Here is a 27543-nt window from a genome sequence, read left to right as displayed (position 1 = left end):
ATAGGCATATAAATCACTAAACTTCATTCTATTTTGGCTGTTGTTAATAAAGACCGTTGCTACTAAATATGTTCCATTGCTGCACAGAGTTTATAAATTGAGAGTATGGTTTGCAGTGCGTGGGTGGTCCGTGCACTCACTCTGTGGGCACTGCTCGCTGGTACAGTTGAGAGACTGGAGGTCGAGCCCTTGGCAGTCTTTGCCCCTGGTGCCAGGTGAGGGCTGGGAGCACTCTCTGCTCCTCCACATCGAACAGTCCGCTCCACACGCCGACCACTTGCTCCACTCGCTCCAGCCTCCGTCCACTGCAAACACACACAACATAAAACAAGGGTGAGCACAAACACACACACATACACCATCTGATTCATCGGTACAACTTCTGATTGAAAAAATCATGCTGAGGAGTTCCAATAAAACAAGCAAACACTCTGAACTGTTAAAACTCTGCGCGGTGAAGTTCAGATGCAGCAGCGGTGCAAAAGCAGTGGAGTATTTGCGTGTGAGATGAGAACAACTGGTAGGATACTCTGTAGCCTTCCTGTGCAAATCCACTCGCTCTAAAATGGAAACCTGGTAGGGAAAGCAATATAAAGACATGCAAATCCACTTGCACACACTCCAGCAGATGCACAGGGAAACCAAAGCGTGTAAAACTGCTGTGAAAAAGCATATCGTCTCTACTCTGCTTCGTTTATTTATTTTTAACATGGAAATAAGATGCAACTAAGCTAAACCCCGGTGCTGTGGCCTGGTAGACTCTGCTGTCAACAATCTAAATATGTACAGGGAGAAAAATATTTCCAATTGGGAATATAACCCTATCTACTGATATACATCCATGTAGAACGTTTTTGTGTGCAATGTGGGATTTTGTGAGCGGAAACAAATCTGCCTTGGTTAGATTTCTCAGCCAAACAAGCCGTTACTGTAGCAACACGGGCATTACCTGCAGTGCATTTCAATGCAAGACACAATACAGGTGGTATTACATTGTACATTACACCTGCAGCCTATTTATGTCCACCACAACTTCAAACACACCACCATCAGCACGAGCAAAATGAAACGAATGGAAATGGGCCGGTAATTGTTCTGTGCAGGCCTGGCTATAAGAAATATCAGCAGCTTTACCACATGCAGGGACGGAGGCCATCTCACAAAGGTGGGCGTAATTTGGCACTGTGGCTGGAGGGGGGGAGCTCGGCGGCAGGGAGTTATAGTGAGAGTGACACAGCGCCAGGCCTGGGCAGGGTTACCATAGGGATAATGGGAAAAAGAGCAGTAATGAGCTCTCATGGGGGGAAAAAGCCACACTTTCCCAAATGTAAGGGCGAAGGGGAACCACACACACACACACACACACACACACACACACACACACACACACACACACACACACACACACACACACACACACACACACACACACACACACACACACACACACACACACACACACACACACACACACACACACACACACACACACACACACACACACACACACACACACACACACACACACACACACACACACACACACACACACACACACACACACACACACACACACACACACACACACACACACACACACACACACACACACACACACACACACACACACACACACACACACACACACACACACACACCCCCCCCCCCCAGCAGTATATAGTGCAGGGGGCATGACCCAGTGAGTGCAGGTCTTATCCGCTGCAGGTTAATAAAACATAAGTGAGTCACTAGGGGTGGGTTACACATTATTGCATAACTGTAAGCAATGATACTATTTGTTTTTTTACTACCAATTGGAAAACGCGGTAAATGGCGCTATGAGCGTATTGGACCAGAAGCCCAGGTGTGTGAATAAGACCCTGCTCCCAAATGTGAGAATGTGTGTGTCTCTGTGTGTTATGGGATGCTAGGTCCTCTTTGCAGTCAGATGATCCATTTGGCAGAGAGAGTCGAACCAATCAGATAATTGTCCTTGTTTGGCATTGAGTGGACCCATCCGTGGGCCAGTAGGCTGATTATCCGGGCTGGGAACGAGAATGATTGAATAGAGAATTACATCCTAATGAATATATTATGTCGCCCCTCAGTTTATCCACACCAATGTGAAATGAGATCAACATCTGCCCTGATGAGGTGATGAAATTCTACGTCTCTTTTTACACCACAAAGCAAGACTAATGGCCATGCAAATAACATTTTCAAACACGGAGATTGCAGTGGAAACGGGGTGCTGCTCACGGGAATGTGGATGAGACACAAGCACTGCCACCCAAGGCTGAGGGAAATCAAGGAAGGATGAAAATGCATGAATAGTTCTTGATGGTTTGTCTGACTCTGAACACATGTTGCAAATATTTCAGAAACAGAAAAGGCTTCTTACAGGCGCAGCAGACGCCAGAGAAATGTTAGGACAGCATAACAGCAAGTGGGAGTAAGTGCTGAGAATAAATGCAGCGAAGCAAGGAAATTGTCACTTTCCTTGATTTCCTTTTTAATTTAAGGCTGAAATCCGAACCAAGCCTCATCCTTTTACGATGTCAAATGTTATCCACGTCCCCAGTTTTCCTTATCAAATCCCCAGAAAGAGATTGTTAGCGCTCCTGCAAAAGGCCCCACAGCTGATTTTCAATCATGCAGCACCACAGGTTTTAGGTCAGGCAGGTCTCTGAGGAGTGAAAGTAATACAATAGCCCAGTGGCAAGCCCCCATTTAGACATGCTGTAGGGGTGGAGGAGCAAAAGAACCCGACCATTCTTTACAGGTCAGTGGGAGGGCCTCTTTGCGGCTTGGCTTTTCAAAATGACAACGGCCGCTGACGGACACTGTCCCAGATCATCGGACACCCACAGTTCCTGTGTCCTTGAGGGGAAGATGAGGAGGTAGACAAGCACCACTGAGACCAGCAGGCAGCCCCTCTGCTCCCACCGTCCTGTCAACACACGTGTGCACAGTAACCAGCCCTAATCCCGGTGTTCAAAGGCTGATTAAAAAAGCCTCAGAAAACAACAGACCCGAGCAGTGGGGGGGATGGCTTAGTCGCATAATCAGACCATATTTTGGATTTCTGTCCCATTTTATGAATTAATAAATCAGATGTTTGTTCATGGTTAGGATGTAGTATGCACTCTGCGCCTACTCCCTTTTGTTAACCAAACCACGAGAACAAAATGATTATATATGCAAGATATGAACAGGGTACACCAAAACAAAAGGCACAGCACGGTTAAAAACAGCACTGATGCGAGGCTGTCAACAGATGGCCATCGTCTTTCTGAGTGTTTTTCTCTGATATGTATTAGGCATTCCTCTTATTTATTCCTTGAATGTGAAGTCTCCTGAACAATCACTGATCATTTCCAGAGACACACATACCCCCAAAGTAAAATTAGACATTTGCCTGCAGTGCAGACAGTCGACATATGGGCGCTAACTTGCATGTGTACAACAGAAACAGGCACAAACACACACTTACAAGTACGCATGTACAAATACACCAGCCGCGAGTCTGTTTACTTTCCATCTCGTAGAAATCTCACGGCTCCTCTGGCAAGCCTGAGGGATCAGTACAACATTTAAATAATTCACGAAAGTTAGAAATGTCTTCAGGTTGTTTGCTCTTCTCTAATACTTTAGCAACAGTGCCTTTAATTTATGTCAGTCAGGTGTCACTAAAGAAACTAGAGGGCTAACTACTTGCTGTTGGCCAAGGAAGTGTTTTTGGAAATGCTGGCGTGATATGACATTTTGGCTCCGAAGTCAATGAAGGAGTGAGGGATGGACTGCAGATTTATGTGGGATACTTCAGTGGGAAAGGGATGAGATGAGACAAAGGGAAAAGGAGAAAGCAGAGTGAGGGAAGTGAAATTGAGATAAGCTCTTGCATAGTTCGTCTACTCGCTGACTCAAGTGTTGATCTGCTCTGCTCTGAGCCTCAGGCCTCCTCCTGCTCCTGTGTCTCTCAGCATGCAGCCCATCTGATCAGCCACAGAGGCCTCTGCCAACTCTCATTTAACACTTTGGAGACTTAGACAACATTAGGAGGTTGGAGCTTTGGTTCAGACTAAGTGTGAACAGACAGGTGGAGAGTTGTGTTGCTGAACAGCAGACGGTGTTGGTCTGTGGAAGCGTACATGACGTCAGTGTGTGGAAATGTGCTTCTGCGGCTGTAGCTTAGTAATGCTCTGAAAGAAACATGCTACTTGTGAAATGTGGAACAATACATGGCCACCGGCAACTCAACAATAAATGTATATATAGACTAAGCCAGGCAATGCAGTTACAAATTATAGCCGTTGTTGGTTCCAACAAGAGGTAAAGCAAAATCTGTGAGGCCCTTGTTGTATTGTAAACAACACAGAGTGGAACTGCACAAATCTAAGTAAAAACTAAATGTATTTGTTTTTCTTCTTCTTTTAAAGATCAAATGCTGTGGGCTAAATGCACTAGAGAGCTTACAGTCAACAGAGAATTTGAGTCTAGATAATTAATGAACTCTTGAAACAAGAATATAATTAAATGTAATTTTAAGACGGCAACTCAAAAACAAAAGGCAATGAGTAAGGATGCCTCTCAAGGCTATATTAAAAATAAATAAATACAAGCTAAATAAATAAATAATTTCTGAATCCAAATGTCAGCCGTGTCTTAAAAAATAACAAGATATCTTTCTGAAGCGTACAGCTCTCCATGTCATTTGTTCTTCTCAAGTCTCAAATGGACTGAACTCTCCCTCTACTGTTGGTGAGGTGGATGAGACATGCGAAGGCTAAGCAAAGTGATAATTACAATTGTTATCCAGTATGTTGTGATGCTCTTTGTAAGGCCGGACTCATTTGTTCCCCCCCTTGCTGAATGGGAGAAAGTCTAATTAACATATTAAGGCTGATAGCCATATATGTCAATGTTAATCAGGTATTTGTCAAATCTATTGAGGATTATTTGGGGGTAGTCATTGACGGGCTGTGTGCGCGCTTGGTGACAAAAGATGGGAGCGGTCAGTTCATCCTGAGGGACTTCAGAGGCATGTGTGTACGCAGCGTTACCACTTGTGGAAGAAAACTACAGCCCATCATCCAGGGACTCTGGCGCAGTGGACCCTGACCCTGGACAGCGGTCTGTGCCCCTGATACTCTGTCTGATCTCAGGTAACGAGTGAGAAAAGAAGGCAGAGGCTTCTCTGTTGCCAAACAACAGGACTGAGAGAGGTTTGAGCAGTTCTCTCTTTTTCAAAGTCAGGGCACAATGCAACCATTTCTGCAACAGCACCCTAAGGATTGGAATTACACACGCTCTCCTTGTGGGGCTAGTGAAAGAGAGGGGGGCGGGCTTTCGTCTAACAATAGATTTCGGACTGACATTAATCTCTTTAAGCTCATGGAGGTCAGTATCCTGCGTTGGTGTGGGGGAATGTCAAGCATCCCTGGACACCCCTCTAATTCCATTACTCGTGGCTACAGCGCTAATAATTCCAAATCCACCCAGATAGGGTCCTGGTGGAGCGTCACGCACCGCTGTGCTCCCTTTGTCTTCCTCCTCCTGCTGTATTCCAGCGGGCCATGTTACTTACACTCCAGCTTGACATCGAGTGATGTCTTTACATGAGAGATGTGTAACACAACGCCCTGATTCACAGAGTAAGATAACCTTTGTTTTAGGCTGGGAGAAGCTGCCACTGCCAGAGGTGTTGGGTTTCCCTCTCTGCTATTTACCGAGCGTGGGAGATTTCTCCTGTGGTCAGCATGGCTGCAGAGCCTCGGCGATATGTCCACACACTGATCTGCTGGCAGCTAAACAGCAAGCTCTTGTACACACTGGGGCTCTTTCTACTTCTTTCTCAGTGTTCCTCTCCTCTCTATCACTCTGCGCTTTGTCCTATCTTACACTGTACCTGATTCCATCTGTCTCTATCCCTGCTTTCACCTTACACCTCCCTTTTCCTATCCAGCTATCTCTCTCTCTGTATGGGGACTAATGTGGGACCGCAAATGAAGCAGCTTGACTTCCATCTCAGGCTACCAGAGATCGATATGTGTTGCTCAGTATCAGGCAGGACGCTCTCTGCCTCCCGGACGCTCTTACAGGGGTAGAACAGGCAGGCAAATGAAACACCCTCAATTCCCCAAACGCCACCATCATTCAGATTTGTATTGCCCATATTTACTACAGAGCGTGCGCAGCAAACATTAACTAAAGTACTCGCTGGTCTGACACAATGCAATGGCCTGGACCATGTCTCTTAAAGCAGACAGGTCTCTGAAATAGAAGCGTGGTCTGAGGCCGGAGCAGCAGACAAGGAGATATGTGAACAAAGAATAAATCACTTTTTAGGATGTGACTGTGAAGACTAATAGACTGACATTGCTGTGTAAGCGGTCTAATTGCAGGAAACAACAGAAGCACTACTGTAGCATCTAAGGTAAGACCAAGGTGCTGGTACACAAGGCAGCCAAAATAAAGATGAATTGATAACTTCTAGATGCAAACAAATGCAAAAAGGAAGCCACAGGAAGCCAAGCGCCACAGGACAAACGGGGTTGCCTGGGAGTTACCTGGACAGGTGGCCACACAGGCACTTTTCTGGACGTTCTGCCCCTCACAGGAAGTGCCTCCATTCAGTGGCGTGGGGTTGGTGCAGCTCCGACTCCTCTTCTGCCAGCCGCGCCCACACACAGCACTGCAGGACGACCAGGTGGTCCACGTGGACCAGCCGCCGTTGACTGTCAGACCAGCGCCAGGGGTGGGGGGGGGGGATGAAGTGGGTAAGGGAGGGGGAGGTTGGGAGGGATGGATGAAGGGACAGAGCAGCCAGGATTACCCGACATGCACCAAGGAAAAGAGGTGTGTTGCGCTAGAATAATTGTGACTGCTGTTACACTCTGTGGCTCAGCGCTGCAAGGTGAACTAATGGAAGAGCAACTGCAAAGGGGGGGGGGGGGGGCAGCTTCCTGTGTCCATGTTGGAAATACAGCCAACTGCAGTGAAAACAAAATAGCTTCAACAGGGAACAGAAAATAACATGACAGTTGCCTTCTTTGACCTTATCTCTGAGGAAGACAGTTTCTGCAAAGTAACCAGAGGATATTTTAGATAGCCCCCTAAATCTCACAAAGGTAATGGAAGACATTATACAAAAGTTTCATATAATATACAGAATAATAATTACAACACGCTTACGGAAAGGCCAAGACTGAAAAATAAATACATCAACCCTGTTCAAATTGTGTCTTTCACTCATCCACTGCTGATTTCCCACGTCACTCAACTCATTTTTGAATTTACATTTTTTCCTCTTTTCTATTTCAAACTGAAAGGCACTTTGCTGAACTTTATCCACCTATTGGGACATAATTGCAGCTATATCGCTCAATCTCAGCAGGTGATTTCCATCACACCACGCTGGTTTAATTCTAATCAGCTCCTTCCTGTACATCCTGTGTTTGCCCCAGCTTACAAGATACCGAGATTCCTGATTTATTGACTTGCACAGCGCTGTCGTTCCTTTTCTGTACATACTGCCGTCCTAATCTCCCCCTAACTCTCTCCTGTGCTTGTCGTGGCTGAATCATTTCCTTGCCCTCTCTATGCGATTGATTGCCCGCCACTGTGAGGTAAATTGCCAGGCAACTCGGCCCCTGATTACCTCTTAGCGCAGAGTGCTGTCACACCAGCCAGGCCTTGTTAAAATGCATCTCTGGCCCCCCGTTGAACCCCCTTTGAAAAGTAGCAGTTATTATGACTTGCTACAGCTAGCTTGATCAGCTAGCATGATGGACTGTGATGCTCTCAGTAATGGATTTTTCTTTTTCAACAAGACCACTTCTATTGTGATATAACCTCAATCTTTGCTACAATGGTAATACATTTGTCCTCTTGTCAAGAACACATGAAAATCTGACATGCATGCACCACGAACAATTTGTTCACAATTTGTCAGGTTGTTGAGAGCAAACAATATTTCATTTCATAACTATTGTATTTTTGACATTACAAGAAAGGCAACAACAATTAGAATGCTTTTGCCTCTGCACTCATTTAATCTGTATACGTGTGGATTTGTAGATCTGCAGAGCTTTTAACAACAAGCTAATCAATTATAATTAAGTACAAATAACTTGTTTATTTTTTTCATTACACTCAAGGCTCAGTGAAATGTGTGTATTGACTGCATGCTCAAAATGTACACATTTAATTTCAAATCGTTCACCGAGAAAATGCACATGCCTTTTTTTGACCATAATTTGCAGTTAAAATACTGCCTAAAAAGAAAACACAAGTCCTTTGTCAAAGTTCCTAAGTACAGAGATATCCCTAAATGCTTATTTTTTGTATTCATTGTTTAATATTACAGCTCAGTCTAGTTCATCGTTCTAATTATTTTTCGTTGATACATTAAAGCTCTAAAGCCCTCAATTGATGACCTTCATGTTTCAAACTATGCTCATGTTGTCCGAATTGGAATTCATCCTACACCCTTAAATCCATTGAGATCTTTTGTCGGACTGCACTTTTAAGTGAAAATATATTACATTTTAAATCATGTAGCTATAACCTGAATTTTAAGAACTGTTATTCAGTTTTGATCAAATAATTCCCACTGACACCCTCATTTCCCAAGGATAGGAATACTTGCACCTAGTGCACCCCTTTTCATGAATTTTGATTACCTGTTCTTTTTAGCTGACATAAAATATTGTATAGACTCACACAAAAACCTTGAAATTATTTTATAGCAGAAGTGATGCAGAGATGTGCATACTCCTCCATAGTGCTGTTTGTTTTGCCATATGTTGTGTTTTTGACACTGTCAAGAAGTCTTGTTCTGACTAGATATAATCGTCTTCTTCTGGCAGCCTTGATAAAAACGAACCGTGTCAGACACTGTGCCAGATTCTACATTTCTCATATGCAACAAAGTTGCTTTCATAATCCGTTCCTCGTGATTTCCTGTTTGCATGTAGAGTAGCTGAGAAATAAGTCTGGCTTCAATGTATGCAAGAAAGAAGACGAGCCAGTACCCAAGAAACCCTCTGTGATAACAAATATGCTGTTTCTCAGAATTGTAATACAGATCAGTCTGCTTATTGAGTCAAGTAATTATTTACAGTTTGCTTTTATTTAATTTTCTCCTCCCGTATTGGATTCACTACAAAGATAGAGGAAGATGGCAGCGTGGAGATTGAAGCTGGCCAGCTTTGGCAGAATGGATGCCAGTAACATGTTAAGTTGTGCAGATGCACTACTATGTCATTATTTATGAAAATATAATTCATTGTTAGCTGGATAGTAGAGCTGTATCATGCTTGTAGACACTGTACTGTATGTCATTATGTGTAACACTGCATATTCTCTTTAAAACTTCACATAGAATCTGTGTACTCATGTCTCCTCCATGCAGGCGAACATGCAGGGTTATTGTTAGACTTTGGGATAACGGAAGCACATGCAAGCAATACACAATTCATTTAAGCTGCTTTTATGTTTCGCATATTTGGAAGCTGCCTAACTCCAGACTTTTCATTACTGTGTGTAGACCGCTTTGACACCTGTTGAAAGGAGTTTCCACCTACCATAGACTAGGACCGTGGCAGAGTTGCTTTTGCGGCGAGCGACAATGTTTTTGGCCACACATGTGTAGTTCCCCGTGTCCCCCAGCCGGGCTTTTTTGATGACGAGACTATGGTCAGTTGTCATGAAAAAATTTAGGTCGCTCCCTGGGTTGATCACATCCTCGTTTCTCTGCCACTCCACCTGAAAAATATGGTTTCAAAGGGTCAAAATTCACCTTAACTGAATAGAAAACTGCTCCCCTCCCAAGCCGCTCCACAGGAAGCACACATGCCGGGATTGGATTTTTTTACATTGAACATAAAAGTAGTGCAGTTATTAATGCAATCAAACAGAGAAAGATTAAAATGTAGCTTGTTGTTATACTGACACTGAGATGGAATTAATTCATCTATATAGCGTTTTAATTCTTATATATTTTCTTTTTGTGTGGGGAATGTAGCTTTTAATGCGTAGCTGCTGTAGATCTCTAGATGTTGCTGGTCCGAGAATGAAACAAATCATGCTTTGTGCAGTTTTCTGTGCCCTCTTGCACAAGCCAAAACTGATATTATTCTTTTTTTGGTGTACTTTCAGATTGGTTTGCTTGTTTTCTTGCTCTCACTTGACCTTGTGTCACGTCTCGAGAGTAGCTACGGTACAGCAGCATTGTTGTGCGTATTACTGCCAGTTGCAATGCCGCATATAATTGGGCTTTCCTCCTCTTGTGCACTATCCTTGTTTTCTCCCGTGGTGACTTCTGCTCTGATGTTCTTTTCTGTTGAACTGCACTTGGCACCTACCTTCCTATTTCTCTGCACACTGTCCCTACATTGTGGAGCTGTGATTGGCTACTCTGCTGCTCATGGTCTCTGGGCTGTCTGAGTGGCTGGCCTAACCTCCTCTTGTGTTGTTATTAGAGCGGTTAGTGCCTATATGGGACCAGGAGGACGCAGCAGAAGAGGTGAAACAGCTGGCCCCCGTCTGGTCCTCTAAACACAGACACACAGCACCCAGAGACGTAAAGAGAAAGGGAGAGAGTTGAGCAGAACAAGAGGGTACGAGACACACAGGACGTGGAGAGACGGCAGAGGGATGGAGAATTAGATAGGGAGAGAGGGAGGCAAATAGATCCATTAATTATGGATGGGCCTTTCGAGATGCCAAACAGGGAGTGAAGCCTCCAAGCCTATCCTGAGTGATGTGACGAGACGCTGTGATATACGGCTTCTCAGAGATGTAAGGGAGATAATAAATCAATAATGGGGAATAATTAGAGGTGTAATTTATCCGTACAGGGTTGACTGTTCCCTGCTGGAGATGCTGGGGAGCTAATCCTGAGATACTTTTTGCTCTTTGTACTCCTGGTGAGGAAAGGGTAAAGGGATGCTAGATGTGGGCCTATAAATATCTTCTGTATCCATGTCTCACCTCGGCTTGTGGCACTCCCTCGGGGGGATAGCAGCGCAGTAACACCTCCTGGTCCAATGTAACCTCTTTACCCTGCGGCTCCTCCTCAAAGTTCTTTCTCAGGTCTGAAAAAAGACAGGGAGAGACAAAACCAATTAGGATGTTAGTACGAGCTTGTGAGATTCAAAATGAAATACTTCCTTCCACAAAACTTAGCTCGGAGGTTTCAACATTTCCTTCTCTCTAGAAATGTCCACCCGTGGCGTCGCTGAGCATGTCGCACTCCAGTTGGCCCCTAAGCCACAGAGGGATCTGTGGCACCAACCATGTTGCTTATTACAGGCTGCCTGGCTGGTTCAGAAATGCTTGTCTGCTGCCAGAGGGGCCCGGCATCAAGCAAAAGCAATTGCATTACCCCTCACTCGTCCCCTACCACCCACTCTGCTCTCTCCAGCCCCCAGCCTCCATCTGTATGAGGGCTTGGAGCAGCCGCACGAAAACAGAGCCCTGAGGCACCTGGACAAGAGCTCCTGCAAGCCTGGCTGCCTGCATGGGGCTTCACATTACGTCTCATTGGAAACTCTTACCATTGCAAATCCTGCTATACAATTGTCAGTAAGCCCAGGCTGTACATTACACAGGTAAAACTGGCAACGCTTATTTGCTTATTTCTCAAGAGTGAAAATGAATGCAAGGCAATTTGTATAAAATGAGATGGACAGGAAGCTCATAGCTGGGAGGTTGGAGCACATTTAATGTGTTCACCCCGGGTTATGCATCAGTAATGTGTTATTGTGTTGTGAGGGGCTGAGGGTGTGGCTTTGAGCCACCGGTGCATTTTCTTTAAACAGATGTTGTGTCTGTCCTGACCAATCATTATATTAGGAAAAGCAGAGGGTTTCATGACATTCAATTTAATTAAAACCGATATAATTGGACTGGGGGAGACTTAGGATATAACACTCCTGGAAGGCTCAAATATATGCAGATGTGTATGTGTGTGCACGCACACATTATTGTTTTTTGGCGCGTGGCCTTATCTTACATGGAACTCTTTTTGTTGAGCTCGCAAACAAGGTCGGATAATGAATGTGTGTTTTCAAATGGTTCGGAGACAGCGCTGCGTACGGCTCTGTGTGGAATAATGCATATTAATGTGGGAATAAATAGGCAGAATGCTTTAAAATACTCAAATGTGAAATGGCTTCTCCTAATAAAGCTTTTGAGGCTGAGCGAGGGATGTGTCTGTGTTCCCCAGACAGATTTATGATTACAGCACAGCAATAGATTTAAAATCTCTGTTTATTCCGGTTACTTTCACAGGGATCATCGTTGATGTACTGTAACCAGTGAAAAATATGCTCATGAATGCTCACATTTAGTGTTCCATTTTGTTCCCCAAGACTTCCTTTAAACAGATTCATTAATATCAGTTTATCCCTGCCACGGATGAAATATTTTCTTAATAAGTACAATTGCCTAAAGATGATCTAGGTAATTTGTAAACACAGTAATGCACTGTAGTGCACAGAGAGCTTCTGGGCTAGTTGGTAAATGAAAGTTACTCCCTCCACTACCACGCAAGGTGAAAATTCATCATGCTAATATCCTCTTATTACAAACAGACATGCAATGTGTTGCAGAAATGTCATTTGTAATGACAGTGATGTTTTTAAAGTGCACTCACAAGCAATCCTGATGTACGCTTTTTGGCTCTTCTGCGTTCCGGTGGTGCTCCAGGCGACGCACTGACACCAGTACTCATCCAGACCGAAGATCTTCTCCACCTGCTGTCTGGTTATGTCAATTGTCACCTGCATGATTGGCAGCGCTGCAAAGCAAACACAGGCAGTAATCAAAATGGTGAAATGAGGGGGGGAGGGGGGGGGGGGGGGGGGGTAGGGGGATCAAGTTTATCCCGATCAGCTCGTTTGATGGAGCCAAACAATTAAGTGACCATGAATATTTCTTCCCAGAAAGAAAACAAAATGAGCTCTTCTGAATCCTTTAGTACATTTTGTACCTTGAACTAAATCGGCGAGGTAATTTAGAAAATAAAGTTTGCAGAATAAACAAGCAGAGAACCATAATCATATATAAAGAGAGTGCTTGTTAACCGAGGAAAATGAGAAGAGAGGCTCATAGCTATCCTTGGTGTAATTCGGAAGGCGTTAAAACCAACAGTTGAAAAGGAACAAGGAAGCGCTAAACAAACAAAAATATTCAGCACGACCTGCCTCTCTATTATTACATTCACGAGGGGGGGAATAGTACACATCTATGGAGTATATACACAACAGTGTTGATGTAAGCTTTATTGCTTTTCAAGTAAAGACATCGCTTCTCTAAACAAAAGAAAATTGCGAGAAAATCCCTTCTGCTTAACTGTCCAAACAACATAGTGTTGTTAGAGTCCGGTATTCTTTGATATTTCAGAAGCAATCCTTCATTTAATTTACCTTTGACCTTTTATTTGGGACCTGTAATACAGAGGTTTTTTATATATATACAGTGGGGCAAAAAAGTATTTAGTCAGCCACCAATTGTGCAAGTTCTCCCACTTAAAAAGATGAGAGAGGCCTGTAATCCTAGGTATACCTCAACGATGAGAGACAAAATGAGAAGAAAAAAATCCAGAAAATCACATTGTCTGATTTTTAAAGAATGTATTTGCAAATTAAGGTGGAAAATAAGTATTTGGTCAATAACAAAAGTTCATCTCAATACTTTGTTATATACCCTTTGTTGGCAATGACAGGTCAAATGTTTTCTGTAAGTCTTCACAAGGTTTTCACACACTGTTGCTGGTATTTTGGCCCATACCTCCATGCAGATCTCCTCTAGAGCAGTGATGTTTTGGGGCTGTCGCTGGGCAACACGGACTTTCAACTCCCTCCAAAGATTTTCTATGGGGTTGAGATCTGGAGACTGGCTAGGCCACTCCAGGACCTTGAAATGCTTCTTACGAAGCCACTCCTTCGTTGCCCGGGCGGTGTGTTTGGGATCATTGTCATGCTGAAAGACCCAGCCACGTTTCATCTTCAATGCCCTTGCTGATGGAAGGAGGTTGTCACTCAAAATCTCACGATGCATTGCCCCATTCATTCTTTCCTTTACACGGATCAGTCGTCCTGGTCCCTTTGCAGAAAAACAGCCCCAAAGCATGATGTGTCCACCCCCATGTTTCACAGTAGGTATGGTGTTCTTTGGATGCAACTCAGCATTCTTTCTCCTCCAAACACGTCTAGTTGAGATTTTACCAAAAAGTTCTATTTTGGTTTCATCTGACCATATGACATTCTCCCAATCCTCTTCTGGATCATCTGAATGCTCTCTAGCAAACTTCAGACGGGCCTGGACATGTACTGGCTTAAGCAGGGGGACACGTCTGGCACTGCAGGATTTGAGTCCCTGGCGGCGTAGTGTGTTACTGATGGTAGCCTTTGTTACTTTGGTCCCAGCTCTCTGCAGGTCATTGACTAGGTCCCCCCGTGTGGTTCTGGGGTTTTTGCTCACCGTTCTTGTGATCATTTTGACCCCACGGGGTGAGATCTTGCGTGGAGCCCCAGATCGAGGGAGATTATCAGTGGTCTTGTATGTCTTCCATTTTCTAATAATTGCTCCCACAGTTGATTTCTTCACACCAAGCTGCTTACCTATTGCAGATTCAGTCTTCCCAGCCTGGTGCAGGTCTACAATTTTGTTTCTGGTGTCCTTTGACAGCTCTTTGGTCTTGGCCATAGTGGAGTTTGGAGTGTGACTGTTTGAGGTTGTGGACAGGTGTCTTTTATACTGATAACGAGTTCAAACAGGTGCCATTAATACAGTTAACGAGTGGAGGACAGAGGAGGCTCTTAAAGAAGAAGTTACAGGTCTGTGAGAGCCAGAAATCTTGTTTGTTTGTAGGTGACCAAATACTTATTTTACCGAGGAATTTACCAATTAATTCATTAAAAATCCTACAATGTGATTTCCTGGATTCTTTCCCCCATTCTGTCTCTCATAGTTGAAGTGTACCTAGGATGAACATTACAGGCCTCTCTCATCTTTTTAAGTGGGAGAACTTGCACAATTGGTGGCTGACTAAATACTTTTTTGCCCCACTGTATCTACGACCTTGATCTCTACGACCTTGATCCCTACGACGTATCCTACTTTCTCTTCCCTCTGATCAAGAGATTGCTGCGTTTCCCTCAGCTTCCAGCCCTCTCTCATTCTGTCTCATCTTTTCTCCCTGGGGTCTTTTTATGAATACAGAACATTTAACAGTCACAGAGGGCACACATTAAAAGCTGTATATTTAAGTCTCAATGTAGAGCTGCTCTTCTACTTCCATTTACATAAAGGCACTTTGTGACCCTCCCCTCACTCACACACTTGATCTGTGTGCGGTAATCATTCCCCTCCAGACTGAGGCGAGCTGACGTTTGGCTAAGTGGCACCTATCAGACCATCAAACCTATACAGCAATTACAGAAAGCACTTGTGCTGATACAGAGCATTGAACAAACTGAAAACGAGGATATTTTAGTAAACAATTTGAGGCAAACTGTGCGTGGATCTGTCGAGGCCTTTGTCCCATTGGTGACATAAGCTGTCAGGGAGGAAAGCAGAGTGGCTCCACTGCTGGCAGCCACGTGTTGAGAAGTAGCTGTAAGGGTCACTGGTGGACCCCCCCCATGTACTAGCGTCTAAATGCAGTAGATTTTGCAATATGTGTTCTTGGTAAATGCGAGTATACATGTAGTAAATCAAGCCCTGAAGCACCTCCTCAAGCGTTAACAGCGTCCCCTTGCTATGTGTTAGTCTCCGGAAAAAAAAAACAAGGCGAAAGGTAATATTTGTGTGTTTCCATTGGCTTTAATAATTCAGCCAAATAACTGCCAAAAAAGGTTGAAATAAAAGTCTGGATTGAGGAATTCACTCTCATTTACTCACTTTCTTTCTCTCTCAACTCTAGCTCTACCGTGTGTGTGTGTGTGTGTGTGTGTGTGTGTGTGTGTGTGTGTGTGTGTGTGTGTGTGTGTGTGTGTATGTGTGTGTTTTTGCAGGGAGTGTGTGGCACAGACTGAGAGCACCTCGATGCTAAAGTAATGCCCAAAGTAACACAATGGGCACTAGAGAGAATCAACAAATGGATCAGAAGAAACCTCCCTTTTTGAACCGGCAGCATGGCAACATTTGGCTTTCACCTTGAAACATAAGACATTTTTTTTACCTTGAACAAGAGAAAACATTTTGAGTTCTCTACATATACCTATATCTAAGAACAATGGTTATGTTTGCAGTTGCATTTTGCGTGTTCTACAAAAAAGTGAGCCGCGGAATCCACAGAATTAATGAAATGAAGTCTAATGTAGCAAGAGCAGCAGTTTTTGCGTAACGCATACACTTATTTACAGTACAGGCAGCAATCTCGCTCACTGGGGAGGGATTTGAGAGGGGGTATTGTTATATTTAGTTTCATATGTGTGTGCGTGTTAGTTGTTAATAAAATGCTATGTATGCACACATGGATGGAACAATAGTACAGTTGCAGTCTGGAGGGGGGAGATAGAAGAGATCAATCTGTGCCCCCTACAACGAGAAAGTGAAATTAAACTTTTACAGCCTTGGATATAAGGAACAATGTAAACATCAGATTTAGACTTAGCTCAGCAGTTTATGTGGGCAAAATAATTGGGAAAAACATTTGAATACATTTATAATTGATCAATAAGCGGTGTCCAGTTGGTTATATGGCTCTACTTGCCGCAGAAATTCATTTGATTAATGCAAACTTTCCTTATTCATTGAGCTAGAGGCTGAAAGGAATAGATGAGTATGGAGATGCAAAGAATGAACAATAGGGACCTGAAGTGAGAAATCCTGAGAGGAGCAATTTGAAGCTCTCCTTGCCGGGGTAATTGCATTCCATTTTCTTATCTCTTCCTGTCTCCATAATTACCTGCTTTCTGTGTCCGACACCTTCCAGTAACACTGCAGTGACTCACTCTGTCCAATTTCACTCCAATTAATAAGGACGACAAAATAATCTCATCACTTTGTGAACAAAATGGGACAGTAATTTTTAGAGCAGTTAATAATGATTGGACAGGCTGCTATTTACTGTTGTTTTCCAAAGTCTATTCCACTGGGAGGTCAGTCAGCAAAACACAACTTTATGAAAACCACTCATAGGTGACTGATGTGGCAACTACACCACTGATTCATATAAAGCTATGCTCAGGGTTTTTAGAAAACGGACACCCTTCTGACTCAGTAATATCAATATCGATTTATAAAACTGTGCTCGGCTGCCTCTCTAAGGTGTTAGGAACTAAAGAGAGTAAGATAGTTAAATTAACACTTTCTTTTACCTTTCCTGCAAGATATTCAGCGTTCACTTAACATCCCTGTTAAACGATAATTAAAACATGACATGATTCCCGCAGCCTTCGGTTTGGTCTGCGGCCCATTTATAAATGAGCTCATATCCAGAAACCGCAGTGAAATGAAAACTTTAAAAGGATGATTATGTGATTGACACTGTGTGAATTCTGGGCTTACAGCTGTAGCCCTCGAGAGTTTATGTTTTATGATTGGCGTGCAATGGGGGCAACTTACTCAGCTGTACTTCGCCATAACATATATACAAATCTCCAAGCTTTGTAATATTACACTGAAATTAAGAAGTAATGCATGCTTCCACAGAGACACAGACTCATACCAGTGCCAATATCAATAGAAAGCTGTTGTCTTTTGGTAGTAATTACAATTCACACTCACATTCCCAAATGTACAATGCTTGATTAATATGCATAACATGTTCTTTGACACATTGATATTATTGATACCAGTGCTGTAATTCACAAGACCTGGCAACTGCAGTTCCAATAGTACAAACACAATTAGTTCAAAAGGAACACATTTGATCAGTCCTTGTAGAAATATAAACTATTTAAAAGGTGTCACTGTTACTGCATGTTTGTGCATATATTAAATAAGACAGATAGTTCAGGAAGTATTAGTTACAAATTACACTACAGTTTATCTCTGAGACCAAAACAAGGAGAATTGGAGACTGCCCAATGTTGTGAAGGCCCGTTATCCAAAATCCATTAATACAACCCCCCGTTTACCTTAAAACAAATGCCAACTGCTCAGAATATACACAGTCCCTGCAACAAACCGAATAATGTGGCTAATTATTATGCAGAATAACTGCAATATTTTATATCCTACTATGGCATAACAACTGCCCTACTCTGCCTCTGATTGGCTACAATTGGTTGCCTTCGCTGGTAAGGTTAAGGCATATTGGTTGGCATCAGGATAAAACTATCAGAGAAGTCAATCAGACAAGTCTACTGTTAAAGTCTAAAGATATATTTTAATAAATTAAATAAAGCTAGCTGACTGTAAAAGTGTGAATTTCAAACGGACCCCTGTGATGTAGGGCTGCTCGATTATGGGTCAATAATTGCGATTATTAAATGCGATTATTCATTGACTTTGAAAACATCCATTTATTGCAGCAGAAAAAATGTGAACAGTATGTTTTTAACAGTTGATTACCCTGAACTTTAAGTTTAATTCAACTGAAAAAAAAAAAATAACAACAAATAAAATGAACGGAATACAAAAAAAAAGACTAGAAGAGATGCAGAGTGGATGAGTTCATGAATTAACTGACCTGACTATTGTACGAGGGAGCTTGTTGCACAGTCTTCAGGCAATTGAGTACAAGAAAAGCTATTACTGGAGCCAATGGCACACAAAAACAGACACAAAGGATGCGGCAACATTTACTGGACTGTGCTCTATAGGAATCTGTAGCAACGACAAGATTATTTACACATGCACTCCATTCAAATGTAAAAATAGCCCTTACAGTAACAAAAAGGAAGAAGTCACAACGTGAGTGACAGGACCACAGACATCTTTGTGTGTGTGATTGTAGGATGAATTTCCTCTTAAGCCAGCAGAGGCTCAACACACAGAGGGTAAACATCATTGGACTCAATCCCGGCTGAGTCGATATTGGGATTGTCTGAGTGCGGGACTTTATTTTTCTCTGCCTCACTCTTGTTTTCGCAGGCTGTGACCTCAATTCCATCGGGGTCATTTGCTTATCAAAGGCATGGACTGGCACTCGCAGGTCCTGAGTGTGTGTTTCATTGTGACCAAGGAAATTCAATTAGGCGGCATCCCTACTGTGTGTGTTGCTGGGATTCATCAGTGGATATAGAGGGATTAAGGTTGGGTGATTCTACATCAGGGGAACACACCATTTCAAGGGGTAAGAGTTCACAATGGTTGAAGGGAGACATTGCCGATGAATGCTTTTAAGAAACTTGTCAAAAGCATGCTGTAAGTGTTTCATTTCCTCCTGTGGTTCTTTTTTGTCCAGTGTGGCATCAGTGTCATCACTGGCACTATCCAGAGCTCCACAATGCCCTCTTCCTTAGACCAATGATTTCAGCTTTTATTTATAAAAACTGAAATCCTGGCAACAACTAGGCTGTCAGAAAACAACTTTAGAGCTCAACTTCTAGTTAACGTCATTCTGAAAACACTTTCATCACAACCTGGAAAGTATTTCCATGTGTAAACAATCCAAAGTGAACCCTAGGTCACAGAGGCAAGGTCATAACTGCTTTATCATCAAGTCTTCAGACTTTCATTACCATGTAAAGCAGTGTGGTGATGGGTGGCCCATGCTACCTGACGGGGAGAGTGGAGTGTGGGAGGTGGTGCCATAAGCATCTGTCTCCCAACAAGGATAGCGCGGCCTTCTGAGTGAGGCATGGCTCTATTAAAAAGCAAGAGAGATGGGAACAGCAGAGTGAGGGGGGAAGGGAGGCAGAATAGAAGCCCTGAGTTCACTGGGAATACAGCAGTCAGACCTCCCACTCATGTTGGTGAGGTTGCGACTCGAGACAGTGGGACAGCGTTCTGGGTCAAGGCTCTGCCTCCGGTTATGGCTAGCTTTTCAAGAGCTTCTTTTGATTGAGCTGTCCATTTTCCACAATGAATGCGCGCTGCAAGGCCCCAGCTGATGCTGTGAATGTCGTTACAGATTATTCATGGCTGACAAACAGGCAAGCAGGTAGCGCTCCAATCAATCCGGCGACATTCATTCCAATGCCACTTCAAGGAGACTCAGGTGGAGCCCTGACGGCAGGGTGAGGAGAGTACATGGTGCAGGACTGAATAAACAGTTATGAATGCCATGGATTAATATGCCTGTTTTAAAAATATACTGAGTGACTGAAAGTGCATATGTCTTTAAATCTTCATAATTTTTTTATATTGTTAATACCAGACTGTGAAGATAACCATCAAAGGGTACAAACAAACAACTCTTTTTTAAAAAGGAGCAGTGTTTAAAATGTCTGATTTATTTTTACCCATACCATAACCATGTGTATTCATTTAAGATTAACTAATGAAAGAAAAACAATATTGACTATTTGTTAAATAGAAAATACACAAAGTAATACAATCTGCAGTTGATTCTTTTCAAAACTAGGTCAGACTTGCATTGGGGTGCAATAGAAAAAAAACGTCTCCTTGGATGACAGTCTCTTTTTCTACAAAATCACAGCTGAACTGTGTTCCACTTCTTAACAAATACTGTTGACAGAAGTTGCAGCGCATCCATGAACCCTCAACCAGAAACTGGAGATTACGAGATGCCAAGAATGATTTCACCACAGTTAATATTCCATCCTGAAATAACTACATATCACAATGTGCCTCTTCCAACAATAAAATAAAAGGTTATTGAAACGTCAGATTTACACAGAGATATGTGAGGGGATAAGATGCTGATTGGAAAAGTTTGAGCTTTATAGTATAGTTATTAATGATGTACACACGTTGCATGCCCCGATGAGAGTGAGATGTCACTCGGCAAGACATTTCACTGCCATATTCATCACTGACAACAAAGGCACACAGGATATCACAACAATGCGCAGCGCAGTGTACATAAAAGTGTTTTGGTTGCACAGGTGTTCGCAGGTTTGGAACGTGATAATGAATTGACAGATAAAACTTCAAAATAGATTTTACTTGTGCAGGCATCACATGGCATACGACACGGTGTCTGTTTACATGTTTCCATATTTACATCTAGCCACAAGCCTACACAACTGATGACATCAAACGGACATTAATTCAAAGCAATGGATTTTTCTATTTACACCGCCTCTCTGTAATTCGTTTACCTAACCTTTTCTTAATAGCAACTATATACACACACGGAGACAGGGCTGTGGTTTACCTCTGTGCCCTTACCAAAGTGCCCCTGGTGTAATTACTCGCCATCCATTATCCTGACCCCGATGATTGGCAAGAGCAGAACATTCTATATGCCACAGTCTTCAGGCTGGGAGTGACTGGGAACCTGCTCCTTTATCTCCCACACACACCTTGTCCTACCTCGAATGAGAACAAGTCGGAGGTGAAGGCCTTGAGCACTTTGCTTCCGCTTCCATTACATTCTGCAGAGTGGGAGGATCTGATAGAACGTTACCCACATGAAAGCCCTGATAATTTGCTCGGGCTAACATGTTTCTCTCCCCCTTGTCTGACATGGCCTTGGGCGCTGAAGTAAATAAGGAAAACTGCTTCAGGTAAGTCAGCCTGGCTGCCATCTGCTTGAAGAGTGCTCTGTGCCATACAAATTGCATTAGGGTTTCCCCCTCCCTGCTCACGTTCGGTTGGTTGGTTCCTCTTTAGTCTTTGGCCGGCAGTGTTGCCGGAGATAGAAGGCAGAGGTTTTTGGTAATCCAATGAAGGTACGTGGGCGAATGTAAATATTGAGCACAACAAACATCCTTCAGTAAACAGCCGGAGGGAAAACAGAGGCTACGAAATTGATTCTAAAAAAACTCAAAAAAAGATTTTTTGAAGTACTGAAATCCACATTTGTTCTTATAATAATAATTCTGTATTTGTGGCTAACGACTCGTATTATAAAACAAACTAAAGTAGATGTCTGTTTAGAACTGCTTTCATTTCGTGGAAATGTTGCTGTCATTACATATGCCTTTGTCAGGTAGAAAGATCATCCGATGAACATCAAGAAAATATTTAGATTCATGCATTATCTGAAAGTATTGAAGCCCCTTTGAATTTGCACTTCAAACTGAAGCTCTTGCCCTTGCTTATAATTCACATAGTCTACCACTTAAAGGCTGTGTAGCCTCCCTGCCTTACAAGTTAAGGAGAAAAAAGGCCTATGACGAAGGTTTAAAATTAGTCTGCCTTTTCTTGTTAAGGATTTAAAACCTGTGGATGATTTGTCATCTCATGGCATATAATTCACCGACTGTAAAGCATCACGAGAAACCTTCAGATAGTCAGTTTTAACATCGTGCTGTGATGTAGATACAGATCCGTTGTATGTGTCAGAATCAATGCTTCTTGAAAATGTGTAGGATAAAGAAATACCTCTTATAGTCTTATCCACCACCCTCCTCCTCACACATGACACACAAGAGGCTCTCCTCCAGACAACAGCAGCTGAAATAGGTCTTTCTAGGTAGCCTCACATAAGAGTTTAAAATAAAGCAGTATTTTAAGATTTAAATCGTACACAATATAGTCCTAAAATAATATGTTTATCTTTGGCGAAGAAAATCATTTTTTACAGAATGTATATACAGTAAGTGTAGGAAATGAGAGAATGGTTAGATCTCAAAATACCTTTCATCTGTTTAAATCTCCCGCTTGCCCCAGAGGTCATATGGCGTCGAGTCGACACAGTTCTCCTTCCAATGTGGAGCCTGTTGTTGAGTCAACTTTAATGCAACGCATGAGGGGATGAAGTGCTGCAGACCGAACATGGACTGAGTCTTTAAATATTCATTTCTTTGTTCAAATGTGACTGTTTTAATTATTAATACGATAGATGCGAGACGGAGAATTGTGAACTTATAAATAACCAGACGCTGAAAATGGAGAACATGGAGTGAAAGTACACAGTGGACCCCTGGAGCTTGGTTTAACAATGGAGGTATGAACAATAATTATGTGTGCAGATGCAGCAGAGGTTAAACACTTCCCTAAAAGGAAAAATAATGATTTAAAAATGCTGAGTATAAAGACAGGAGATTTGCAAAGATCACAACTGGAGCTCATTTCCATTTTCCATTACCGATTAATCTGACGGTTATATTCTTGATTAAGTCCTTAATGACTTTGCCTATAACATGTGAGAAAATGATGTCACACAATTCCCAGACCTGTGTCAAAGCGGCATAGCTTTCAACCTAAACCCAAAGACATGGAGTATATTATCAGAAAGGCAGCACATCTGCACATTTGAGAAGCTGTAATCAATACATATTTGGCAGAAGGTGAAAATAGTCTTTTCACTTGTTTGCATGTCTTCTCATCATAACAGCAGGAAAGGACGAAGAGGACCCACGCAAAATGCAAATAGTACTCTGAAGAGTGCCGTGATTGAACACAGAAAAGTAAATCTCTGCTATGAGACAGAAGGGAAACAAACAAACACCTGAAGAAAACAAACTCTCACTCTGAAACAACATGAATGAATAAATGATTAATATAAATCCTGATGGCTCCCAGACCAGAACCCGCTCCTCTTGCTGTTGTCAGCATGCCTCATTAAACGCCCGCCTCGATGAGAAGCCTTCCTCAAACACGGGCCTCTCTGCATCCTCTTCTTTGAGGGTTTGTGGTCGTCGCAGTAACCACACGACACAGAAGCCAGGAGTGTTATATGTGGGCAGGATGCCGCTGATAATTGACTTGGGTGTCAGCTCCCTGAAACACATTAGTCTGCTGTAGTCTCCACTCACTGTGGGCTCACCTGAGACTGTGTTGAGAACTAAAAGCACTATCCAGGTCAAGATGCTTTTGGTTATATAAGCTTCACTTGATCTGTTTTTTGTGATGCTTCCAGGTGAAATCTTCTCCATATTTTAAACAGCACTTCATGAGGACACTGAAACTATTGTTCTTCCCTCACAGCATAAAATAGTCACCACTATCCCATACCCAGGACACCCTGCAGCTTCTAGTTTAAGCGGTAAGCTGCTGTTTGTTCCAGGACTGTGTAAAATACCTATACTGAAAGTCTACTTGGGGCCAAACACACACGTATTAACGGTCAGCGACTCAGTTCCTCTTCCTATCAAACATCTCTGTGGACTATTTAGCTGTCAGCTCCTTCAATACACCCCCCAGCTCCACTATTTTTAAACAAATTTGAGCAGAGCAGGTGTTGATTGACACCACAAACTCCCACTCGGTCTCTCTCTGGCAGCATAGCACTCATGTCTTCCATTTCCAAAGGCAGGGAAGGTAAGTTGAAAGATCCAATAATCGTACAGTGACAAATGAAAAAATGAGGTAAAGAGTTTTGCTAAGAATCAAAATAGCAAGGCACGGGAGTTTACCGGCCCCCCTCTGATACGTTCTGTATCCAACCGGCACATTTTGAGGCACATTATGGAATCCGAAGAAGTTTGCAACTTTGGCCTCTACTTCTCAGCACAAGGGCAGCACAAGTTGTCTGGGTAATGCGTGTGCTGCACTTCATTGCACCATACAGACACATTTTACTCGGTGTAGAAGAGCAAACATTGCCATGTAGCTCTGAGAACAAGATGCTTTCCACAAAAAAAGGTACAAAAACTACCGTGTGCCTTTAGAAATATAGATGAACATTAATTTGAATCTGTTATCATTCCTACTGCAAACGTGTTATACTGTGGGCCATGTAGCAGAGAGACCGCAATCTATAATCATTTAAAAATGATGAATTCCCTGTGCTCACACAGACTTTTAAATGCATTTTCTTCACATGCAATTCCACATACACCAACTACAAATGCAAAAGTTGAATGGCTGTATCGATAACATGTCTGTCTTTACCTAACGGTGTAAATAAATTACTTGGACGGTGTAAATAAATTACTTGGACGGTGTAAAGAAAACACAACTAAGTGTGGAATGCATTCCAACTTTCCGCTGGAGCACATCTTTTGTGAGACTGACAAAAACAAAATTACTTAAGCTAAAGCAAAGCATGGGCCTGACACGGGATATGATTGGCTGGGAGGACAAAAGGCTGTGCGCGTGGGAGATTGGAACGCTAGCGTTGTTGTTTGACAAATGGTAATTATCTTTTTTTTTTACCACTTTTGTTCCACTAATTGCAGTTAATTTTAAAATTCATTATTCCTGCATAGCAAGACCAACTTCAAAGGAACCGACATACCAAAGTTTAACATTTAAAAAAAAAAACGGCTTGGGTAGAGTCTGAGACGCCGAGACCTGTGGCCCCTGTACGGGTGTATCGAAGAGATCAATCAGTACAGCTGGTTCCTTTTGAATTCTCCCTGACTCACTTTACTCCTGCTGCCACACACACACACACACACACACACACACACACACACACACACACACACACACACACACACACACCACACACACACACACACACACACACACACACCACACACACCACACACACACACACACACACCACACACACACACACACACACCACACACACACACACACACACACACACACACACACACACACACACACCACACACACACACACACACACACACACACACACACACACACACACACACACACACACACACACACACACACACACACACACACACACACTTTTCGGTGCTTCATCGCCAAATCCTTCCCCCTCCGTCCCGCAATCAAGGACAGGATGAAATAGAAGACCCATTATGGGGAAGCAGCTGATAATGCATTATCAATTAGTCCCTCTGGCTACTGATCGATGCTTAGCAGGTGGTACAAGGCCATATTGTTTATTCAGGACGATATTGTCCTTTCCCTCCTGATTGTCTTAATGTCTTCTGTTCAGTAGATTATGGCTCACAGGTCTATCCGGCATTGCTTGAATCATGACAGGGCCGCTCTTTAACATCATGTTTAATTGCTGTCACGAGGCCCCCACACTATTAGGAAGACTGTTCTAAATTACTCACAATTATGACAACAGCATCTGTGAGCTGCTTGCAAGCAGCAGCCTATAAATGTGAAGCCAATGTGGAAGTGCTTTACACCTGCATTCTAAAACCCAGCAGAGCACGAGTCCTCTGGTAGCAGAAATACATCAGATTGTATAAAAGTTTGAGAAAATGTCCCTACTTCTTACCCATTCATTTATGTCCTTTGTAAACATTTTTCTGATGAGTAACTTTCTATTTAGAGTGAAATTGAAGATAAATGAGCATTTGTTTCAGGGTAGGGCATCCTTGTGATGGACAGGATGCTTACTCATTTTCCCTGTTTTTGATATTTCATTTAAAATTTGTTTCCTTCTCTGTTTTCAGTTAATTCAGTTTTTCTTCATGGTCCCCTGAAACATGATTTTTGTAGCCTTTGGTTGCTCCACTTTAAAGCCATATTCCACACTTAAAATAGAACAGGGACCTCCTATATGTTTCCTGCCAAGATATTTATCTGCATCCTTGTTGTTGGCCGATACAGGACTGAGAAGTAGAGGGCAGCGCGAGTGGTGAGTGGGTGTAAGATGGAGTGGGAGAACTGATTGGCTGCTATAATACCATGGATTAGTATTGCGGTATTAAAATAAAGGTTACAGATCATTACAGCTTAGCCTAGCTTATCTCCCCCTTTGATCAGAAATTAAATATGTCATCACATTACAATCCAGGATCTAGTCAATCAGGAAATACATATTTTATACAAATGAATCCTCGCTGGTTTTCAGACACAGGGGACAGCCCTGTGGTGCCATAACACATTATTAGTTCTCTGCAGAAAGTGATAGATGGTTTAAAGAGATTTACTGACACGTCATATGCGGTATTTAGACTTCAGAGAGTTGGTGCTGATAAAGCTGGAGGTTGTATTCCCTTAAAGGGGTTTTGAAATGTGGACTTATGTAAATTAAAAAAGAATATTAAAGAGTTATTAAAATAGTGTGTTATTCCACTCTAAACCAAGAAAGAAATCCCTTTCACAAAGTAAAAGGCAAATGTATAGCTTGTGATTTTTTTCTCCATCATCTTCTGCTTTCATTGTAGAAGCCTTCTCGACATCCGGTTCAATCAACAACGAAAATATAATCTCCTCAAATCTTTATAAAGCAGTTGGCGAGGCTTATTGAAATAGAAATGTGAAATGCATGTATTTCCACCTGAGAGGGTTTGCTGCTTGGTTTGACAATGCGACGCGTGGATCGAAATCGTTTCCATCAATGCTGGCAGATGAAATGCAAACAAAATCAAATCAGTCCGGACGTACAACACTCCTCCACTCAAATGCCAATCTCCCCATCTCCTCTCATGTGTCTGATGAGAAATCATAGTGTGGGGGAATCTCCTAATCTATGCAAACACACTGTCAGCATTGATTTGTTCGGAGGGGATATGTCTTTATTAGGACTCGCCAGACGTCTCCCGTTTCTCCAGCTCTATAACGGATGACCTGGGAGAGACACAACGCTGGACGGGGCTTTGGAAGCAGTCACAGCCATAACAATTGAGATAAGTTACCGAGGGCAGGTAATGAGAACTGATAG

The 27543-nt window shown here is 42.7% G+C and overlaps 1 protein-coding gene across 5 annotated transcripts in view; it reads right to left on the bottom strand.

Annotated features, from left to right (window-relative positions):
• Window positions 1-27543, bottom strand: part of unc5a (unc-5 netrin receptor A) — a 135734-nt gene that overhangs the window by 28255 nt on the left and 79936 nt on the right. For 3 of the 5 annotated variants that reach the window (XM_034093014.2, XM_034093015.2, XM_034093011.2), the window contains exons 3-7: window positions 12662-12805; window positions 10996-11099; window positions 9588-9768; window positions 6570-6737; window positions 141-305 (exon numbers count right to left, since the gene is read on the bottom strand). In XM_034093014.2, coding sequence (XP_033948905.1) covers window positions 141-305; window positions 6570-6737; window positions 9588-9768; window positions 10996-11099; window positions 12662-12805 — 762 coding nt within the window. The remainder of the gene's footprint in view (window positions 1-140; window positions 306-6569; window positions 6738-9587; window positions 9769-10995; window positions 11100-12661; window positions 12806-27543) is intronic. The other 2 variants (XM_034093012.2, XM_034093013.2) reach the window with 1 other exon arrangement.

This window comes from Pseudochaenichthys georgianus, chromosome 10 (assembly GCF_902827115.2).
Source record: "Pseudochaenichthys georgianus chromosome 10, fPseGeo1.2, whole genome shotgun sequence".
NCBI lineage: Eukaryota > Metazoa > Chordata > Actinopteri > Perciformes > Channichthyidae > Pseudochaenichthys > Pseudochaenichthys georgianus.
Note: the sequence above shows the minus strand (reverse complement) of the source record. Positions and strands in the feature narration are given on the sequence as shown.